Source organism: Ambystoma mexicanum, chromosome 12, assembly GCF_040938575.1.
Source record: "Ambystoma mexicanum isolate Mex_15411 chromosome 12, UKY_AmexF1_1, whole genome shotgun sequence".
NCBI classification, from domain to species: domain Eukaryota; kingdom Metazoa; phylum Chordata; class Amphibia; order Caudata; family Ambystomatidae; genus Ambystoma; species Ambystoma mexicanum.
In genome coordinates, this window is record NC_090936.1 from 800167760 (window position 1) to 800187665 (window position 19906).

Genomic DNA, 19906 nt, shown 5'->3' on the forward strand with positions numbered 1-19906 from the left:
CTTTTCTCATGAAAATCTCTCACGAGCTGGGTCATTATATATTTGGGCAAGGCATGGAAAAATGTATTGACAAACTCTCTACTATCTGTGCGCACCCTTCTGGTGGTTTGCGCAAACGCACGCTTTAACTCCTGCACAAATTCTCGTGGGGCCTGATCCTCCCCACATTGCAAATTGTAGGCCGCCTTGCGAGCCTCTTGAGGATTTCTGTGAACAGAAAAATGTTTCAGGATGGCCGCCTTATATGTGGACCATCTTAAATGATTTTGGTCCTCCAGCCCCGCAAAGAAACTGGAGTATTCCGGGGAGAATGTCCACTTTACATATTGAATACAGCTTTGGCTGTCCTTCAAATGGAAAGTCTCCATCATTTGTTCAAACAACTCTAAGTGCTCCCAAACAGAATACTTAGCGTTCTTATGGTAAGGCGTGATGACGCTCCTGATCGCCTTAATCTGCTTGAAGGGGTCCTTAAGCAAGGCCCTTTTTGCCTTATTGGCCTTTTTGGTTCGGGTAACCCTTGTCCATTCTTCCTCGGACTCAGAGGCACTGCTCCCAGAGGTTCCCGTCTGTTCTTCCAGGTTTTCCCGGATTCTGCGAGCCTGGGAATGGCTGGCAGAATGTGGGGACCTGGTCTCCTGTGTCCTGCGCAGTTCAGAGGAGTCTTCAGATTCCTCCTTGCTGCCAGGATTTGATGGGTACCCCCTCCACTGACCTAACTGGGCAGAGGTTTTCAGGATGCCCTTAATGGGCCTACTCTCCTGGGGTTCCCCACTGAACTGTATTGTACTTGGGTGCCCATACCCGGATGCCCACCCCTCCATTCCTGGATGGTACTGGCCTATGAGCCCCATGCTTCTGGCTGGATAGTAATCTGCCATCCCTGTGGCCCTGTGCTCATGTGCGCCAGGGGACATGGGGGTGGCAGAGTCCAGGGACTGGGGAAAATGAAGGCCCCTGGTGTTAGGGCTCCTGCGGTTATGGTCAGGAATCTCTCTTTCCCAGCGGACCTCATCTCTATCCGCCCCTGCTCCCTGTTGCAATGCAAGAGCCTGCATTTGTGCTTTCAGTTCCTCTGTTAAGGCCTTACTCGACTCTATCAGTTTCTCCTGCATCGCTACCTGTTGCTGGAGCCTATCATTGTGTTGACAGAGGGCCTCATTCTCCCTCTGTGCTTCCTGGTTGGTCCTGGAGAACTGGGCCAGTCTTTGCTGCAGGAGGTTTACCTCCTGGGCAATGTCCCTATTGGCCTGCTCCTTTCTTGCTAGAGCATCTTCCACCCTTCTGGTGTGCTCTACCAAGTTCTGGTTTTCTTTTTGGAGATCACCCAGCCCCTGGTGGGCCAGGTGATTTTCTTCCATTTTTCTTTTTAAATGGCAGACTTCCTGGCCTAAGGCGTCTCTTTCCTGACTAAGAGCCTGCATTTGTGCCGCCAGGTCGTCCCTTTGCCTTTGGAAGGCACCAGCTTTCTGGCGCTCCTGATCAAACTCTGCCTGGGTATCCAGGTCTTTCAGAATCAGTTTATTGCTCTCCTCCTTCACTCTATCTAGGTGGCCTTGCAGGGTGACTACCTGCTCAGCACATGCCCTATTGAAGTCTAGCTGTTGCTCCAGCTTTTTCTGGCTTTGCAGTAGGGAGTCCAAACCTTCTTGGTGTTCCTTCTGCAAGGCCAGAAATCTGGTATCCTGTTCTGACTTTTCCTTTTGCAGCACATCCATATCCTCCTTTATTTTAGTGATGTACTGTCTGGTCTCATTTTCTGACTCCTGGCTTCTGTGCAGCCTTTGCTCAGAAGAGTCCAGATCAGATTGGGCCTTCTCTAACGCCATCTGTTGCCTTTTTGCCAGATCATGGCCTTCAGCACATTTATTCTGTATGGCTCCCATGTATAAATATAAATATGCCGCTATCCTAACAATCTTGTCGTGCTCATCTTTGGCCTTAGGAGCCATATATAGTTCACTCAGGGCCACGTGTAATGGACCCTGATCTCTATATATATCTGACCCTGTTTCCGTGACCTGTTGCATGATGGCCTGCAACCAGACTGTTTGGTCCTGGTGAGTCCACTCACCTCTCACAAATAACTTATGTAAGAAGTGCTCTCTGGCTATTTTCATATCTACCAAGGTCGTCATTCTAGAGATTGGTCTCTGTCCTGACTTACAGAAGTTAGTATTTTAGTTTTGCAGAACAGAACTTTTCTTGGAGTGTCCCTTTTGAGGAATGCTTCACAGCGTAATGCAGCGTGGTGATCCGACTGGATGTATGTATCCCGTCAGTTAGCACACTGTATTAAGCTGCACAAGTGGTATTCTAACCCAGAATCCCGGATACGAGCCCCCACTTTGTAAGAGGATTCAATTCAGCACTACAGCCAAATTAACACCTAGTCTATAATACTGAATGAAAACCCTTATTGATATATCTTTAGGTCCAGTTCATGCGTTCTGGATGACTACCCTTGTATGACACCCCTCTCTTGGAATCCCCCTGACCCCACTGAGCCAAGAAGTAGTTCTGTTTTGCAAGTTTAAAAGGTTGATTTGATAAATTAAAATATAGATATCACACTTTATAATAAATTAATAATTGAATATCACACTTAATCTGATATGGGAAATATTAACAACGGAGAATCTGGCACTAGCACACTTCTTTATAATGACTAATGAGTTAACATGAAATGGATAAGGTAGCACACTGGGAAATAGGAACAAAAGTATACTGTGGTAGAGGATGCTTTATGTAGCTCAGGTGGATGCAATATTCACTGAATGCAATACAGAAAATACTCAATGTGATTTCAACCCAACAATGTAATCACTTTCCTCTGGCTATTCACTCCCCCCCTCTTTATGCAATGCAAGGGAATGGGAGGAAAGCACACAGTTCTCAGAAATGCAATCAATGTAATCAGTTCAATCCAGCAAGCTTAGACAACAGAAAACAGATAGGAGTTTTGAAAACACAGGCCCAAATGCTTTGATATGTGCTAGCAATGGATGAGAAATATGCTAAACGCTTTTAATTCCCTTATAGAGGTTCAGGGTGAGTGGTATCTAGTTAATATTAGTCCAGGCTCACACTAGCAATGATGCAGGGATAGTTAGCAGGTCAAACGAATTTCTGGCAAATGAAATCAGGCAGCAGCAGTTTTTACATGTGAAGAAATTGCAAATCGCGGTAAAATTCGCGGATGCGTGTTCCGCGATTGCGGTAAAACTATAAGGGGTAGGAATGCGGTTCTTGGTGCGATTCAAAGCTACGATTCTAACCTTTCAGATGAAAGTTATTGCAAGTCTCTAGCACAAACGGTTGCGGAGATATGAGCGATTAAATAAAGGTCGTTTTTCAGATTTGAAATTTTAAAGTTTCAAAAAGACAAGTGCAGCTTTTTGCAGCTAGAATGACAGGTGACAGATTTGGAGCTATCAAGCAGTTCTACTTAGGTTAAATAGATTGAATTAGATGAATTTAAACTAAAAGCTTGGTTCTACACAGTTTGCTATGTACTCACACTATATTCTTGAGTGAAATGGGCCTCGCCATGGATCTGGTCAGGGTTTTGGACTGGGCTCTGGTCTGGTCTGGTCTGGCCTCTGCACTTCACAGTGATCTGGGTCACTCTCTCTGCTGGTCTGGGTCTCTCTGGTCTGGTCTCTTAGTTCTGGATAGATTGAAGTCTCTAGTTTGGCTTTCTGGAGGTTGATGGAGGTAAGTATGGATTTTTCCGGCAGAGCGTCCCGCTGCAAATGGATTTGGAAAGTCCCTATCTGTCCTGTCTGTCTGCTTTTATGTGTTTAGAATGTGGGTGTGTTCTAGCATCACTGACCCTACCTCTCTCTCAGCTTCTAATTGGTCAAACTTCCATTCCTCCGCTTGATTGGCAAACTGAACTGTGAGTCAGATTGATGTCATTTTACAGCCTGCAGAAAGTCCACTCCTCCTGTCAACTTACACACAAATCTAGATTTGAAACAAATACATATTTGCAGAGGTACATATTGTTTTAAAATCATATGCACCCATCATGCATTACAGGAGGTATCCCCTGTTCAAACTCTGCTCTTCCTGGGAGCTTGCATTCAGAACTGGCACATATTTCACTTTTTAACTGCTTTTTCAATTTCCGACATGGACCCAACTTTACATACATGTGTGCAGGGGGTAGGGACATTAACTGATGAAGTTTCAGATTTTTAACATGCACACATTTAGAGTAATATCCACTTTTCCGCTAAAACCCCCCTGAACATACCACCGGTTCCTACCACGTCTTAAACTGTGGGCAGAAAAATCACAAGAATTATGGTATCATTTATAAAATTTTCACATGTCCGCTCTATGAGTTATTCATCTTTTTAAAGTTATGTTCTGGCTCCAAAGGGGTGTGGTTTACCCTCAGCACAAGGTTGAATTTCTGGTTCTTTCCAGTTCTGCCAAGCCAGCTTGCTCTCACAGGCAGTGCTCCTCCCAGCTCCTGCCAAGAGGAAGCTACAATTTACGACTGCGGTAATAAAAACCTTTGCCTGAGTGAAGAGGGCTTTGTTCACTCTCTTGCAGAGCACAGATAATTCAATTATCAGATAGATGGCATATCCTTAGCCTGGGCAGCAAAAGGAAGGTTGGCCTGGGAACACAGTGGTGACTCAAGTTTCACTCCTGATGGGTAGTTGCTAGGCAAAATCAAGTTCCTTAAGCCAGACCTTCAGCTAACTTTTTGTTGCTTTTAAAATAACTTGTAATTTTACACATGCAGCTAGAATGCTGATTCTAAGTGCAAAACTATGACATTTCAACAGTTACAAAGGCATGTGACACCAAACATAGGTCACTCATTTAATTTAACATTTTCGATTTTGGTGGTTTTAAATCCAGTTGCAGTTAGGCTTAAGCTGCTGACTCCATAGCATTTTTGTTATAAGCATTGTTTTTGGGCTCTTCATTTCCCAGATTTTGTAGGCACACAAAACTCCATTCTGCCAAATGTCTGCTGGTGTTCAGTGAATATTTTGCACATGTTGCAAGGTTTGAAATAGGCATTTTGCTTGCCTTCAGAAAAACACACAGAGTGGTTTTAAAACGCCGGCTTTTGGATAGTGGTGAGTACTGGTACTGCACTCATTTTTGGGATTTAAGAAATGAATTCCCCACACTTCTAGGTTGCATTTGGCAATCAGCATTGCCATTCCCAATGGTTTCAGACTACTGTGCGGGTAGTCCAATGGTGGTTTTAAAGCGCTTTGAAGCTAACCGGCGCTACTGTTTTTCCTTTGGCAACCCATTTCCCTCATGGCAACCCGGCCTTTCATTCTCGCACTGGTGGGTGGCAAGTGAGGCAACCATTTTGGTGGGCGCACAAACTGCGCAGCTTTCCTGGATTTCGGCGCACATGTGGGTTTTCCGCCATCTTGAATTTCCTAAGCCCACAGCACCAAATGTTGTAGCAGGATAGCTTAAACGTGGGTCAGGACACCCAACAGAACAGTGCTGCAAAGACAACTGCCTGCGTACCCATGTCTTCATACCCAGAGTGCTTCTTACATACAAACGTCTGTATTTCTGTTTATTTCATGACAGAGGTGGGCTGATCGTTTTTTAATAGTGTGTCTGTCTTTTTTGTTTGCTTTAAGTCTTGTATTTGTTATAGAATATTGATGAAACATTTATTTGTAATTGATACTGCAATGCTATTGTTGTTTTGGGCGCTTCCTATCAAGCTCACATCCCTCCAGAAGAGTATAGCCGGCTCTCGGTCCATCCCTCCAGAAGTGTATAGCCGGCTCTCGGCCATCCCTCCAGAAATGTATAGCCGGCTCTCGGCCATCCCTCCAGAAGAGTATAGCCGGCTCTCGGCCATCCCTCCAGAAGTGTATAGCCGGCTCTCGGCCATCCCTCCAGAAGTGTATAGCCGGCTCTCGGTCCATCCCTCCAGAAGTGTATAGCCGGCTCTCGGCCATCCCTCCAGAAGTGTATAGCCGGCTCTCGGTCCATCCCTCCAGAAGTGTATAGCTGGCTCTCGGCCATCCCTCCAGAAGTGTATAGCCGGCTCTCGGCCATCCCTCCAGAAGAGTATAGCCGGCTCTCGGCCATCCCTCCAGAAGAGTATAGCCGGCTCTCGGTCCATCTCTCCAGAAGTGTATAGCCGGCTCTCGGCCATCCCTCCAGAAGTTTATAGCCGGCTGTCGGAACGTTCAACATTAAAGAGGCGAATGAGGAGTGCTATTCACGTTGTTCCGTTTCACCTTTCAGACTGAGATCACTACTATTTTAGTATTAGTCGTAGTAGTGCGGGGGAGAGTAAGAATTTAGAAACCACTTCTCATCCCTGTACTCCTGCAGAACAGTAGTGAGTCACACACTCCCCCCTAACAAAGAATATGTTTACTCTAGAAAAAGCTAAGCGTTTTTCATTGGAAGTACTCGTTTAAAACATTTCAGCTTCTTTTGCTGATGTATTTAGGTCCACGAGGAATACACTTCAAAATGTTTTAGTTCATGTTCAGCCATTAGGGTAGAGCAGGGTCAACAAGAATCTTTGACTACAGCCCGGAGAACAGTTTATTTTTGCTGTTCATTACCTACTTATAGCACTCAATTTTCACTTATTGAATCGAGTATACGTATCTACTTCATACTTATACATACATAATTAATAATTGACAAATGATAGTTCACTCTTTACAAGTGAAATATATGTTATTGTTCTTCTGAAGCGCTGCATTGTTTTCTCGACCTGGTCTCTTCCACAACCTGAGTGCATGGCCTGGAATGTTTTGCCTACGTCAGAAAAACGAACTGCTCTTCAGCAGTTGCAGCTGGAATCCCGGAACCGTAAATATACTCCACTCCAGGTTTTGCATTCAACACAGGACTTCATAGTGAAAGGCAACACTTGGGAGTGCCGGAGCAGCGAAGGCAGAGGGTGGCAAGAACTGCCAATTCAAAATGAAAGTATATTTTAAAGGCACAAAGTTTCTCAAACTTATCTCCGCGCAACCGTATGCACAAAGTCCTACCCCGACGACTGCCGCTGCAGACACCAAGTTAAAAACATGCAAGTGGACATGTGCGGATAGGACTGAAACGTGGAGCTCTGGGAGTGAGCTGGCAAGACGGCTTCCACATGCACAGCCGCCCAGGGCTTTGCACGCGGTGCTTTCAGGCAAGTTCTTTTCTGCTGCATCGGGTTCCTGCATTCGGACATTCTCTGTTTTTCACGGGAACTGCCACCCTGCCAGCTATGACCAGGTGTTCAGGGCTTCTGTGCAAGAGCCTGAAAATGTATGGAGCCAAGCAGCCGGCAAGATCGATTGGTTTAAACCGTGGACTAAAACAATGGACAACTCCAACCCACCTTCCACCAACTGGTGAGTGCAGCCACGTGAAAAGTGCGTTATTGCTAGGTGACACATTTTGCTCGAGCGCCAATGCTATCGTGACCAGGTGACTGCACGTAGCAGAAATGTTTAACACATTAATTCTGGGCGGTGTAGCATGGACTCTCTTTACTTTATAGCTCGCACGCGACTACCATTTGCAAGGAGGACTGATTAGCAGTTTACGCTGTTCTAATGTAAAATTAGAGTTTTCCCACGCTGTCTCTACTCCCCACCTTCGAAAATAATACTCTGGTTCACGTCTTTCGTTTTGAAGTTCAAGATGGGTCAGCATTTTTGCCTGAGTGCGCTCATTGCAACTATGAAAGTGTGCGTGTTATGTGCATTGAACAAATGGTATCTAAGCACGTGATCCTGATCCTATGTAAACATAGTTGACCCCTCCAATTGAAGGGTTATTACCCTTTGCTTTCTGGGACCTGTAGTTCTGGATTTATTATTGGGAAAATAGTACTACAGGTGCCAGAATGCACATTGAGAAAACGTCCAAGAAAGATTGATTGAATTGTGCTCCCTTCTTGTGAATGAAATTTAGTAAACTGTAACCTTGCCATTTGTCACATTTGCAGTCATGATATTTTTTTTTATTTCCTTATATAAATGCTTTAATAAACACTTTCGAACTGTATGCAGTAGTAATACATTTCAAAGGAATAACCAACACATCAAACATTTTGCCTCAGACACTTTTCCAAATGTTGTCTCCTTCTAGTACCTGCTGTAGTGAATGGCGGTGAGCATCTGTAAATGAGTGTCTACGGAGTGACTTTTTTGCATCCAAGCACAGACTACAATCCTGCCCCATACAAATGAGGAATCCATGCAAAATTTGATAGTGGTGAATTCAAAGGTGTGGATTTGTAGAGCCAGACAAACCTACACACACACATACATACATTTTCTGTTTATATATATAAAGGCAGTAAAACCCAGCAGTGAAAAAGGGGTGTCAGTGCCCCTGTGCAAATGTTCAATACAGTTTTAGATAGAACTGTAACCCTGTGCAATTGGCAACATTATTACAGCTACAGCAGCTGGGTGAGATTGGCTGATGAGGATAATTGCAATTCTGTTTTTCTTTCTATTGCGCCACTATCAACCGGAATCGGGTTTCATATTGCTGGATAACTATTGTTACTTATTACCACCATAAATACCCACAGTGTGGTACTCAATCTATTCACCTAGGAGATTTTTGGGGAGTCTAGCGGAGTGGGGGGCATCGGTCAACCTGCCCGGGGTATCGAAACCATGACGCAGCATTAGCCTGTTCCCATGGCTAGCCTATCCTCCAGGATTCTGAAGCAGTGAGACACTTTGAATATCAAGGGGTATCCTATTTATTTATTTATTGGTCATTTATATAGCGCCTGTACACTTAACAAGCGTTTCAAAGTGCTCCAATGCAGGGAGGGTGAGTAGTTAAGCAAAATTGACCTTCCTAATAGGCATTGGAACATTCAGAATCGGCAAGTGCTATGCATTCAGAGGTACAGCATCGAACAAGGAGGAATACCAACTGTTTACAACAAATGACATAATTATTGTACGTGCCTGACGGTCGTTTCAATAATGCAAGAGCTATACATAAAGAAAGGTGAGGGGGAGGGTAGGTTAAGAAGATCGGAGCAATGAGACTAACGTATTTGCCTGACAGCGTTTCTGATGGTGATAAGCGCATGAGACATGTAGTAGGAGAGGAGGGGGAGAGGGGTGGCAGGAGAGGCAGACTTGACCCCCAGAAACTAAAGTGGCTTCGGATGTAAGTCACCTAGATTCGATTTTTAGCAGAGGCACAATAGACGCACAAAACCGAAAGTGGCTGCAGATGTAAAGACACGAGAAATCGAATTGGGTGAACTGCCAATTCACAAGTAAATATGCAGTGCCCGAGGATGGTGAGGTACTGGGGAGCATGGAGGACGAACAAAAGTGGCGGTCATGATGCAGAATGAAAGTCCACATTGTTGTTGAAGGCCCAGCTACCAGACGAGTGCACACTGCAGTAGTAGTAGTCGTTACATGCTTGTGTGTCTTTGCTATGTGCACACGATTGAAAACCGCACACAATGCCCCAAATGTGATCCGACATGGAACAACAGCAAAAAGTCAGTTAAAATACACAGAAAGACCAGCTGGGCTTACCTAGTCAGGATGTAGCTCTGGTCAGCCAATGCCTCCTTGTGGAGCCAATGGTGGAGGGGAAGAAAGCAGAAGCAGTAGATGAGTGGAGTGAGGAAGGGGAAGTGAAATGTTAGGTGATTCTGAAGGCATCTCTCCTGAAGAACAGCAGAGATGAGCTTTAACTTCCTGCAGTACACGTGAGTAGACCATGATAGTGCAAAGCACAGCTATAGAGGCTGAGTGCTCCTTGGTGAAAGGTCAGAGAAATCCAGCTTTGTTTTTCATTGGAAATTGTACTGTCGCTTATCTGAGGAGTATCAATGCGGAATAATGTATGTTCACTTATAGATAGACCGTTCAACATCACTTCATATATCCAGGAGTGCATTAATGGCACCCTTTAGAAGACACAAACTCCATAGCTGCCAACTGGCCCCATGTCATGTGTGACACTGTGAGCTAATCCTGGCTTTCAACTAAGCATGCTGGTACTGGTAAGCCCATACCATTAGCATGGGAAAACAAAACTGCACATCCCAACATGCAAATGGAAAAAAAAAGGACTGCCTCGAGGTGTCGCGCATGACACAGGGCAACATGGCAGCTATGATTTTTGCATAACACTGTGCCTTGCAAACCGACAACAGGGGAACCCAATAGATTACACAAAAGAGGTGATGGCTGGAAGGTTTAGAATTAATCCTCACCCTCTGACAATTGCTCTGGGTGACCCTCCAGACCATCGTTCTTCAGCCTGCCAAGTGATTACAGAAGGGGGTAACACCATAAGCAGGCTTGGTTCCACCACAAAAGGGCCACTGAATGGCTCAGTAAGTGATCTAGAGGGAATATAATTGTATCTTGTATTTGACGAGAAGCCATTGGTTGGCTCGGAGCGCCATTGTAATTTGATTCCATCTTCCTTACTCTCAGCAGCAGTCGGCTGCTGTGATTTGTTTTCAATAGGTTGCCTGGGAAGCTTATCTTGAGGATGTTGGCATAATCTATTTGTGTGAGTACAATTGCAATGACTGTGGGAGTGAAAAGTATGGCATAATACATGAGATTGATCTTAAGTTCAAGGCAGTTTCTGATAAAGCCTTGGACTTGTGGATACAGGATAAGGGATTTGTCTGTTAGAATCCTGTGGTTGAAAATCTGTATTGTTGGGTTGAGGGAAGCCTTCCGTTTCTTTTAACCAAGGGATTGTTATAGGGTTTGTTGTTTTAGTTGGGCAGATCGTGATTTCTATTTTGTTCAGGTTGATCATAGTATGTTGTTGGCCATCTAAGGGTCTATGAAAGCTAACCTACTGGCTAGGAGTGCTTGTCAATTTGTTGTCATTGTTCAGTTACTAGGTGATTTTCTGTGCTCTGCAACTGTGTAGCTGCTAAGGGATTTACTCCTAATGTGAGTGAGTGGCACTGTAGACAAGTAATGAAATCCGAACCAGAATCGGGCAGATCTAAATAATTCACAATATGTGTAAATCAGAGAGGCTTATGGTAACCCACAAAATGCAATACTACATGTGCAGCATGAATGACCTTTAGTAACATCTCTCAATTAAATGAAGGAAGTTTCCTTGTAATGGAGGAGTCTAAACCCAGATCAGCTAAGAATTGAAAGCTGGCAAGTGTCCCAGAGGCCTCGAATTTAATATGAATGAGGTGAACGTTGGAACATGTTGGGTTCTACCAAAACCACCTGGCTCCATGGCATGCAGTTGTCTTTTTAGCCAAACAAAAGAGGTGATGGCTGGAAGGTTTAGATGTCATCTTAAACTCTGGCATTGCTCTGGGCAACCCTCCAGACCATTGTGATTTTCCTGCCAAACAATTACAAAAGGGGAAAGATCATATGCAAATCACACTTGGTCCCATCCCAAAAGGGGCAGTCCAACCCAAACTGCTTGGTCACATCCCTTCTGCACGAGACCACAAACCTCCCCAGACATGTCTTTTTAGCCAACATCAGGGCCTAAAAGCTGTGACATTTAGTTCCATACTTACACCGGAAAATGCATGGGAAGCATGCAAAGTGTTGTTGGCCAGAACGTTGCACTTGAGGGTGACCTTCAGCCATGGGTCAAGTTTCCAGATGTGCAAGAGACAATACATTTCGCAGATCTGCATTACTGTATACAAGTTCCCTCATTCATTCAGCATCAGGTTATAAAAGTCCATGCCTTGTGTGACCTGGGCGGCCTCTGTTGCCCCAGAGCCCTCAACGTGTTCCATGTCAAGCATGAATTGCTCATCCAGGCTGAGATTTGTCTCTTCATTCAGATGCCGTGAAATGCAAAACTACAATTCCCAGAATGGCAAGTCAAAATCAGGACTGCATACACTTCTGGCACATGGCCTTTAACACATTGAGAGCTCTTTTGGTCTCACACATCATATGCTCTCCAGCTATCAGATGCAAGTGTGGTCTTCAATGCAGAATGTGCCCCTGAACCTGCCATCGTTGTCTAGATGTGTCTTTGACTGTATCAGCCCAACATGACCTCTTAAAAGGAAAATGGGCCACAGAGCAAGGAATCGTGAGTGAACTATGGAAGGAGAAAACATGATTTTCACTTCAAATATGTGTGAGGTTAGCTGAGAAGGAAATGCAAATGGGGGTGTGAGGAATCAAGAATAAGACTCAAACACAGTAACAATTTTTATGTTGAATCAAAGCTTTTACTATCAAAACAAAAATAGGGGTTGGGGAAATACTACCTGCTCCTGACTCTGAGAGGTTTCCCTGCCCCAGCAAAGCCAAGGAACGTCCGTGTCTACATCAAAACGGGTTATCTGTCCTACGTCCAAAATCCTAATTTGACCATTGCACACTAAACTCAATATAACGTGAAACAGGAATATCTTTTAGTTGTACGCCTGCAGCATTCTTCCACAAACTTTTGGGCCTAATCAGGGGTTGGGCGGAGCGGTACAAATGCAGCTGTAGCGCTATTACTTCAACAATTCCACACTGTTTCACCAATCTGCACCAGATTTTGCATAGTTACCTGTTAGGACCCTTCTGACATTACTGGCTAAATGACATTTTGGCACTCCACCCCTTTACCCGGATTTCAGCAAAAGTTAAAATGTGTTTGTGGCATGCCGACGAAGCCGTAAACCATGTTCACCGGGGAGTGAAACATAAAATGTATGAGAGGCGAATGGACCTAAGAGGCGAAGGTGAAGGCAGGTAGCTTTCCAGAAGTTTCCACATTTCTGCTGCATGAGGTAAAATTAATTTTCCAGACGATTTTTGCAAGATGGTGCCCGCTGACGAAGCCGTAAACCATGTTTACCGGGAAGGGAAACACAAAATTTTGTTTCTCAACCGGTCTCGACACAAGGAACAAAACTCAAGGTCAAGCATGCACGGATTCCAAGATATTTGCACCGCAACAAAATGCACCATTTCAAGGTGAGGCGGAACAGCGACCTACAGGATCATTTATTTTCAATAATTATGTCTCGCTACAGAAGCCGTTTGGAGAATGGGTATTTCTGCTTGTTATTGAGAATAATATACACCTTCACGTATGTTTTAAGGATATTATACGTCGCATTGGATTTTATTCCTGTGTGAAGCAGTGCCTGATGGGCAGTGCTTAATTTGTGGGGTGTTTGCCAGGGCTCAGCCCGCCCACTTATTTCTGAGCACTGGCACTTTTGGTGTAAGCCTCAGTTTGATTATGTTGTGCTGTTTTGGCAACTTTTATTATTTTAACTTGCCTGTCAGTCGTCGCACAACAAGCAGCAGTGTGCATTGGCCAGGATCTCGGGCACGCTTGGCTGGTGCATTATTTTTCACGTTCCTGGTGGCCCAGGTGAGCAGCGCATGTATAGTTATGCATTTGTATGGATACCATCGAGTAGGAAGGTGACTATGCTGGCCACTCATGCTGGGCATGCCCGTACAGTGTTATGTTCAGCATTCATTTTCCCAACTTTGCTACTGTAATAACTTGCAGAGTGGGTTGACAAAAAACAGGACAGTCAACAGCCAGCAGCCCCAACACACGGGCAAGGTCAGGTAAAAGGCCAGTGTTCAAGAGACATGCCTGTCACGAGTGCCAGCCTATACACAAGGATCCTGCTGTAGTGTTTGACAGGTAAATTCTTCTGTTAAGTAATGATTAGTCCAAAAAGTTACCATAGGAGGAAAGCATGATATGATGGCTCTTTTCTGTGGAAAGATGGTCAACATGTCCAGCTTTACATTGATTGAATCAGAGCGAAATGTTAATGATGTCGTGTTGAAAGAAACGCATACACATGCATCTTGTCATGTTATGTCATACTGGTATCTGTAACTTGCACATCTGCCATAGTCAGTTTATATTATTTTATTGCTTATAGTGCGTACCTAGCTCAAGAGCGGCTGAGCGCTTTACAACTGAGGTGTAAGAATGAGCTGTGGAGGTTGCAGCTTTAACCACAAATATGTTGACACTGTAGGGAGCAGCCGTGGGAAGTATCAACAGTGGGTACTGTGTAGGGGGGCGCTTCTTGCCCAGATGTGTCACACGCATGCTAGAAAATATTTGGGACCTGACACTTATTCATTTACAATGTAAGCACAGTTTACACGTGTGCAATCATTATATAAAACTGATATGTCATGGGCACTTTAGGACTGTCACACGCTTGATCCTTCTGCAAGCAACATGCAATAAACCAGCTCAGTGCTTGCAAATGCTTCTGTGGAATTCCGTCAGTATTGTGGCTTCCTTACAAAATGTTTGCATCATATTACTCTTAGAGGACATGTTTTTATCAGTTACCTTCGTTATATATATATATATATATATATATATATATATATATATATATATATATATATTATAATAGGCCTTTTCATCTATACCACACATGCAAAGCCATCTCTGGACGTTAACCACCAGTTCAAAGTGACTGAGATACTGGGTGCTGCTGTGGCACATGCGGCTTAGCTAAACTCAAATTAGCTGAAATCAATTAACAGGATTCATGCTTTTCTCATGGTCCGCTTTATGTTGTTTGCTCCAGAGTTTGAAACAAAGAAAATGTGTTTCTGCTAGCTCCTACAGGACAGACTAATAATATTGTCTACAAAGAAGCATTGTTTAGTTCATTAAATAAAATTAAAACTAGGACTGAAGTAGCAATTGCTGTGCGAAGCACAGGTACACATGCTAGTGCAGAATGTAGCATGAAATGTACCCATGCAGTAGAAGGCAGCGCACTGCAAACAAGGGAGAAACAGGACACCCGATAATCCTCTTCAAGGGCCAATGAAGCTGTGCCATTTCTGTTCTTCTGACAGTGTTTACATCATATGACCATTTTCTTCAATTTGATGGGCACCATGGAAGTCCACATAGAAGAACTAGATCTGTATCCTCTCAATGTGCTTCTTTTGATCACATTCTATACTAATCATTTGACACTACTTCTTGTCGCACTGAAAGTACCACTTTCTTAGTTTTCGACTAAAAGGTGTTTTGTCGTTTAGAGCAAAAATAATTGGTAGGGGCAGATAAGTGAGTATGGTGTGCAAATCGTGAGGGTATTCTCACTCTTATTCCCCCTAGAACCTCTTCTCAGGTGGCGGTCACCCCTGTTGGATCCAGAACCTCGGGGTGTACAAGTGGCGGAGTATCACTTTTGTAGACGATCATTGAGGATTGGGAGTGAGGTATCCACGGGTTAGACGCGGTATCCTAATGGGAAGATATGTGGGGAAGTAGTAGTCACAGAAGCTTTCATAGGATATGTTGGTTCCATCCTCCCTGATCCAGTGTTAGTAACCCTGATTCAAGAGAGGATAAGAAAGGATTTTATTATATGACATTAGGTGAGAAAAAAGATCTAATGAGACAAATACATGGTCTTAAGGGAAGTATCCATTGACCTGCCACTACTCTAGACTGCAGGGAATCTTATCAAGTCTCATGCTCATATGTCAGTAGGTCAGGAGTAGAGAGGGACCTACCGAGAGGGAAAGCTATTCCTTTAAAGGATTTTCCTATATCCCCTATCAGTCACTTACTAATGTTTCACTAAATAAATCTAATCTACAGTCACCTTTCATCCCCCCTGCACCATTTCCAACGAACCCTGAGAAGAGGAAGATGCAACTAGGAACAATGAGGATTACCGATAGGAAAAGCATTGGGAAGCAAGACAGGGCATACTATAAGCTACATTTAGGTTGTCCCACTAATAGTCAGGTACTCTATTCCAACTGTGAACACCTCACTCCAATTGACTCTTTACACCAATATAAAAGGTGTGGTTTTGCCAGAAACAATGACCGAGCTGGAGATGCTGACTGGACCAGAGGAGCCAAGGTGTGGGAAAAGGCAGGAAGAGACACCTGGAGAGTCTGGAGGGGAGTGGTGTGCCGAGACGCTGCCCAGTGTGTTTGAGTGGCTGCAGCGTGTCTGAGGAGCCGTGTCTCCTGAGAGCCAGAGTGAGGCAGACTGTGACCTTCTGACCAAATGTAGAGAGATGCCTGTTCGCTTTGGATGTGTGCCAGTCCCCAGGGTGTCTAAGAGGCAGTTGGTGAGACCCTGACCTCGACCCAGTGTATCCCGAGGAGACCGCTTGCCAGTGCCATGCTACCGGGTGAGTTTTCTGATGGTAAGAGAAACTCTGGAGCGTGCAGGTGGCTGGAATGGGGAGTGCAGACAGAAGAGATTTATAAGCGGCACGAAGGTAAAGAAAGCCAAAGGCTTGAGAGCAGAAATCAAGCAAGACAAAAAGCTTGAGGAAGGATGCGCTAGTGGTGCTGAAGTAAAGCGAGATGAGAGGAAAATGAACTTTAAGGAATGTAAGAGAAAAAGAGGGTGCGAGTGATCCAACAGACTGGAACGGTAAAAGTGAGGTAAAGAGAAAAGAGGGTACAAGCGACCCGAAGGTTGGAAAAGGAACATGCAAGCGGCGTGACAAAGTGAACAGAGGGTGCCAGGGGTATGATAAAGACAAAAGAAATGTGCAAGAGGCACAGCAAGATGAAAAGAGGGTGCAAGTGTGCACCATAGAAAAGAAGGCATGCAGGAGACATGGTGAAGTGGAAATGAACAGAGTGAAAGGGGCACAGAAGGGATAAATGCCACAAGAAAGAAACAGAGGTAAGGAGAGAGTGTAGAGGTCAGAGTGGTCATGCCTGGGAAGAGCAAAGTGCCCAGCGTTTTTGAAAGTCTTGGATACTAACCCCATGTAAGAACTGTACAGTGCAAGGTACATCCTGGCCAGGAGAACTTTGTTTGTTTGAAGATGAAAGGGGCCTAAGCTTGGGGAAGGGGGAACGAAAAACCCAAGAGACCCAGAAACATTGTGAACTTTGTTGATTTGCTGCAAGAGCCCTGCGTGGAAGGTTCCAAGGGCTCCCCTGTTGAAGTCAACTATCTTGCACTGGCAGAACTACACCTATTGGTAAGACTACCTGAAACCAGCTGTGATTTACATTTACTTTTTTTTAAACCACTATTTTTCTTTAAGAAGACTGCCTATCACATTTTCTCAGAGTGAGTGCAAGCATGGGTTTAGACACAGACGGATGTTGGTTTTAGACTTTCAGACATTGACGGCCCTTAGAAACATCAGTTGATGGAACAACCCCTCTAGAGTTGGGCCAGTTGGGTATTACACCAACCCCGGAACTTTGTTAAATAAAGGTTTTTGAGATGGTAACCTTTGTGTCTGTGTTTCTCTTGATACCATGTCTGTCTCACAATGGATAGACATCCATCTTAGTCGAGTGCCACAAATCCCTCCTTGTGCCATGATTTTCTGAAAGTTGAACAATTCTGTTTGTGCTTTAGTTGTAAATGCCTGTTAATGCACTGGAAAGGGTCCCAGATTTTCATGCCGTTTTGTGTAAGTAATTTAATTGTCTCATCACTTGTAATAATGTAAAATGTATTGCTGCCCTTTTATTCAGGGCAATGATTTTATTGGAGGATGTGACTTTGGAAATGCGTGTATACTTTTGTTTCTGTTGTCTGATTTTAATTTTAGGTTATTTGCATTCTTTACTATATTCTTCTTTGCTTCATATTCTCATATAATAAAGCCCAAGGGCCGAAATGTGTTTTAATAACGCTCAGTAGTGCACTTTGGATAGACTGGAGATGGAATATGGAAGTATAGAAATTATTGAAAAGAAAGGCAACATAGTTTTCATCTTACTGCATGTGTGATTTCATTAAAGATGAAACACAAAGGCCAGACCATCACTACTTTAGTGCTATTACAAAGGAAATTAAATAATGAAAATTATTTATAGAACCAGAATACTCATTCTAAATCACACTAACGTTATACTTATCTGTTTTAAGGACCAACCTATTTTTTTGGTTTCTATAAGAAGAGAGTGGCGAAAATAGTGTGTTTTTTAATTTTTTGTATAAACGTGTCCGAATTAATCTTATGTAGCATTGAGATCATATGAATGTATATATGAACTCCAGCTGAACAGAAACAAATATATTTTGTACACAATATCCATTAGTCAGCTTTCATTCAAGCAATAATTTCCAGACTGTTATTAACCTGTCAGTTAGATCAATGCATGAAATGTAAAGGGAACAGTGTATTCAAGTTAATATGCATTTTGTTGCAACCTAAAGACAAGTAACTATTATAACACAAAAACAGGTAAAACCCGGGCTTTCCAGACCACCATTGCTTTGACCAGTGACCATTTTATTCACAAGGTTTTGGCTTTTTCAGAAACAGTTCACGAGGTCCATTAACTCTGGACATTGTGAACATTAGGTATAGAGAGGAAGTATGCACCTTGTTCATAATGGGTAACATACCATTACATTTTGTATCACGTGAAATAAGCACAAATATAGAATGTATACATTGCGCATAATTTGTATCTTGTTGATAACCCCATGATGCACAAAGTGACACCAATGCAGGCAGTAACATTGGATTAAGAATATTCCCATTAATCTGAATGCCTTTTTACTTATTATCAAATATTTAGTTAAATTATTATTCTAAAAATGAATATTACAGCTCTGTGAATGTTCTCACTCCCAATGGAGGTGGTTAGTTTGCGGTTGGCACATGCCTCTTATGGAACACCAGACTTAATGGGCCAATGGAAGCAAGTAGGGTGGACTTGTTGGTTGTGAGAAAGTGAAGGAAGCTCTTCACAGGTCCTGTCCAATCTAAAGTCCGGTGTCAAATGATGCTATTTGCATGGTTGGGTTTGGCCAGGTTTAAAAGTGATTAATCATTTGCTCATTGCCTATTGACATACATACACACAATTTGGCTGAAGGAGCACATACCAAACATTTGCAGAAGAGCAAGGGACCCAGATAGGATGTTCTAATTAAGCCAGAAGGGGACCAGAGCGGGGACACCATTTTACCTGGATCCAAAGAACCTGTGGCGCATCAGATGACTTGGATGACCATTGTCTTCCTAATTTCAACTAGTGGATGGCGCCAACCGAATTGCAGCCTTGAAAACTTGAAGTGGCTGATTCCTGTCCATGTGATTTAATTTGATAACCAAAAAACGTAGGTGAATTTCTTCACCCAATGTACATGATTATAAATACTTTAGCAACATAGCCAAGAAAAGCGTGGATTTTCTCTCCCACAAGTTAGTGAAATAATGAATTCCCTAGGCTTGGTCCATAAAATGAAGGGCCTGCTGGAATCTGTGGCTTCTTGATTAGAAATCACTGATTTAGAAAAATAATTAAAAGGGCCTGGTGTATGTACACTGCCATTTCATAATTAAATGTCACGAAGTAGAATAATTCCCCAAAGACGCATGGGGAAGACTATGATAGAAACCTCGATTTTTTAGAAACCTGGGGCCCAATTCTCAAAGATTTGCACTGGAGCAAATGAGGAAATAAGCATTTCTAATTGCGCTTGGTACATTGCACCCGAGTATAAAACTGGAGAATATCTGTAGATGCCTGTCGTATATTTGAGATGCTCATTGGCAAACGTGATTCACAAACAATTGTTCAAGAGTTTCTCTGCTATGCTCCAGGAATCTTCAAATTTACTCCAGTTTTAGGTTTTCCGAATTGGGTACAATGTAGCCGAGGCAAACCAGAGATGCTTGTGAGCATTGCCTAATTGCCTCAAGAGCAAATCGTAGAGAATCAGGATGATGGTATTCATAAATTTTAATTCCCTGCAAGGTCGTCTTCCCTTTTAATAGAAAATGGAACCATCAGAAACTTAAACTTTCATATATTCTCAACATGTAAATCCAAACCCTTTTGGATGTTTCTGTATGTGTTTTCTGAATTGGAACCCCTTCCATTCCTCAAAGATTAAATGAAGTCATGTGAATGTCTTTTTAGCTTCTGAATATAGTCTACATATGTTGAGGAGCCATGAATGA

At 43.4% G+C, this 19906-nt stretch overlaps 1 protein-coding gene across 1 annotated transcript in view; it reads left to right on the forward strand.

Annotated features, from left to right (window-relative positions):
• Nucleotides 1-6873: 6873 nt before the first annotated feature.
• The window catches only part of ACSS3 (acyl-CoA synthetase short chain family member 3), a 1135158-nt gene continuing 1122125 nt past the window's right edge, over nt 6874-19906 (forward strand). The window contains exon 1 of the mRNA XM_069629310.1: nt 6874-7373. Within this exon, the coding sequence (XP_069485411.1) occupies nt 6952-7373 (422 nt within the window). The 5' untranslated portion in view covers nt 6874-6951. The remainder of the gene's footprint in view (nt 7374-19906) is intronic.